The sequence below is a fragment of the Saccostrea cucullata genome, unplaced genomic scaffold (assembly GCF_032062105.1).
Source record: "Saccostrea cucullata isolate Sc308-1 unplaced genomic scaffold, CSIRO_AGI_Scuc_v1 ctg859, whole genome shotgun sequence".
NCBI classification, from domain to species: domain Eukaryota; kingdom Metazoa; phylum Mollusca; class Bivalvia; order Ostreida; family Ostreidae; genus Saccostrea; species Saccostrea cuccullata.
In genome coordinates this window covers 194837-197438 of record NW_026926806.1, presented here as the reverse complement: position 1 = coordinate 197438, position 2602 = coordinate 194837, and the positions used below count along the sequence as shown (strand labels likewise).

General features: G+C 38.1%; 1 protein-coding gene across 1 annotated transcript; it reads right to left on the bottom strand.

The window, feature by feature from the left end:
- Window positions 1-991: 991 nt before the first annotated feature.
- On the bottom strand, window positions 992-1381 carry LOC134272687 (uncharacterized). Its single transcript, XM_062754888.1, has one exon. The coding sequence runs from the start codon at window positions 1379-1381 to the stop codon at window positions 992-994; it is 390 nt and encodes a 129-aa protein (XP_062610872.1).
- Window positions 1382-2602: the final 1221 nt, after the last annotated feature.

The following is a 2602-nucleotide window of genomic DNA, read 5'->3' as shown; positions in this document are numbered from 1 at the left end:
ATTAAAAAAAAATACTGCTGCGGCCCTAATACGCTTCCGTATTGATTGCATAAAAATTATAACTAAATTCAATGTTCTATAATAATTTTGAGTGGCAGAAAAGAAGATATTTTCATACGCCACCATTCCGCCAAAAATATAGTCCCTGCTAGTTTTCAAACAAAGTTTACCATTTCTATTTAAAGTTGTATAATTGTGATGAGGAAAGAAAAATATAGTCTTTTGAATCTCTTACATCTAAATATATAAGACATAACAACAAATGTACTTTGAATATTCCATCTAGTCGGAAACCAGAGAAGAATCCTACCTTAAACTTAAATGTATAGAGCATCCCGGTTCTCCGGGCTGAAATGACGTAAGCTGCATATTGCACAATCTTGCAAGTTAATGTTCCGCGGTCTTATGTACAGATCTGCAGGTATAGCCACTAATGCATCTTGATCTTCTAACGAAAAACGTTTTATTTTCAATGATTCTTCTCATTACTACTTGGTAACACTGCCAGGGTGGTAATCATGGTCGTTTTTGGTGGCGAATCAAGCTGCTCTTCTTTTCACTTTCTCAAGCTGTCAGATTTGCTTGGAGCTCCAGGGATCCCATGCTGCACAGGCATATTCAAGGGTTAGTTGAAGAAGTCCCTGGTATGCTGCAGATCTTGCAAATGTCCGACATCCCCTCATATTCCGCCTGATGAAGTCAGTCCAGTGTCTTGTTCGCTTTAGATGCAATGTTATTGATGTGATTGTCCCCTCGTAGATGTTTACTGATGGTGAGTCCAGGGTATTTGCGGGAATCAACCATATATAGGAGGTGCCCGTGTATAGTGTAGTCAGCAGTTATGGGATTCCGCTTGTTGATAATTTGTATGACTACACATTTTTCTGGGTGGAAAGCCATTTGCCAATCCTCCCTTCTAATCAGAGAATCGAGAAATTTCTTTAAGGTATCTCATCAGCCTGTTAGTAATTGATCTGCATACATGTAGATATTATTCTGCAAAAAGGTGAGCATCTGACAGCGTTTCTTCAGGTTGCTCATTGATGTAGAGGAGGAATAGTGTAGGTCTTAAGGCTGTCCCTTGTGACACTCCTGTCAGCTTCGGTGCAGTTGTTGAAGTATGGCCCTCCAGAAGCACTTGCTGTGCCCTACCTGTTAGGAAGTCTGTAATCCATTGAAGAGTGGTGTCTCGAATCCCACAGTAGATAAGCTTATGAGCTAGCTGTTGGTGGGGACTATTTTTAAAAGTCAAGTAGAATAACGTGTACACCTGACCTTTACCTCCAAGATTCCGAGCCAGTCCATTGATAGTGGAGGAACGCTTTGTTCGGAATCCATGTCGACTGTCTGAGAGGATGGAATTCTCATCTAGATGATCCATTACTTGGCTATCTATAATGTGTTCCAATTTAAAGTTTGCAAAGGATAGATGTTAGTGATACGGGTCGATGATTCGAAGCTATATGTTTGTCTCTTTTTCTTATGACATATTTTGTCTAGGAGTTCTTCCCCTTAGCCGCCATATTGTAGGGCAACATATTCAGATCCTTTCCTTATTCAACCAAGTTCAATTTGTTAAACTGGTTTCTGAAGTAAATATTACACTATTTTTCTTATGAATATACATTTTTCAAAACCTCTATTAATTCATAATTTCAAGATTGTAGTTATTTTTCCCCATATATTTCTTGCATGCATGTTTATAATTGGTTGCCCACAGAGGTAAATTCACTACTTTGCCCTACAAGATGGCGGCTAAGGGAATAACTCTTAGGCAAAATATGTCATAGGAAAAGGGTCTATATTTGCCCGTCGCCACTCGATCATCCAGAATCTTTACTGTGTCTAGAAAAGATTGGAAAATTGTTGTTGATGTAAGTCAGCGTAGTATTTCATCTTGTTGACCTTGATGTTTTTAAGGAGAGTGTATACGCCCTCTATATATGTCTATGATCTTGTCAAAATTGAAAATTTGATTAACTTAAACAATTTAAATTCGGACGAACAAAGCGAGGGAGAATATAATCGTCAATTTCCTTTACTGATGTAGCAGTATGTACTTATAGCCTTCATATGAGGTTTATGTTTCCCTGTTGATTCAACATGCAGGAACATGCTCTACGTACGAATAATTTCTAAAAAGATGCAAACTATAGGCAAACAAGTTGATGAAACAAGGATAACAGCAGTCTCACCATTTAGCAAATTTTACGGTCGATACATTTACCTTGTCAACAAATACAACCTATCATTCAGCATAGAATACAGACTGACGTTTTCCATTTTAGTTGTTTTTATTGTATATATATGGTTTCCCGATCAAAATAATGAACACACGGCGGGTGCGACCAGTCGATAGGGGATGCTTACTCCCACCTGGCACCTGATCCCATCTCTATTGTCTTTTAATTAAAGATCCGCACTTGGTCTTCTCCCAGTTGGTTACTCTTCACCGTTTGTTGGTTTATAAGAACCATTTGTCGTTTGTTTGGATACTATTTTCGCTTTTTGTTAATATTGTATCGTTTGTTTGGATACTGTTTGTTTTATGTGGACCCTTTTCTCGTTTATTTTCCATATCTCTGATTGCGTGACATTTGAT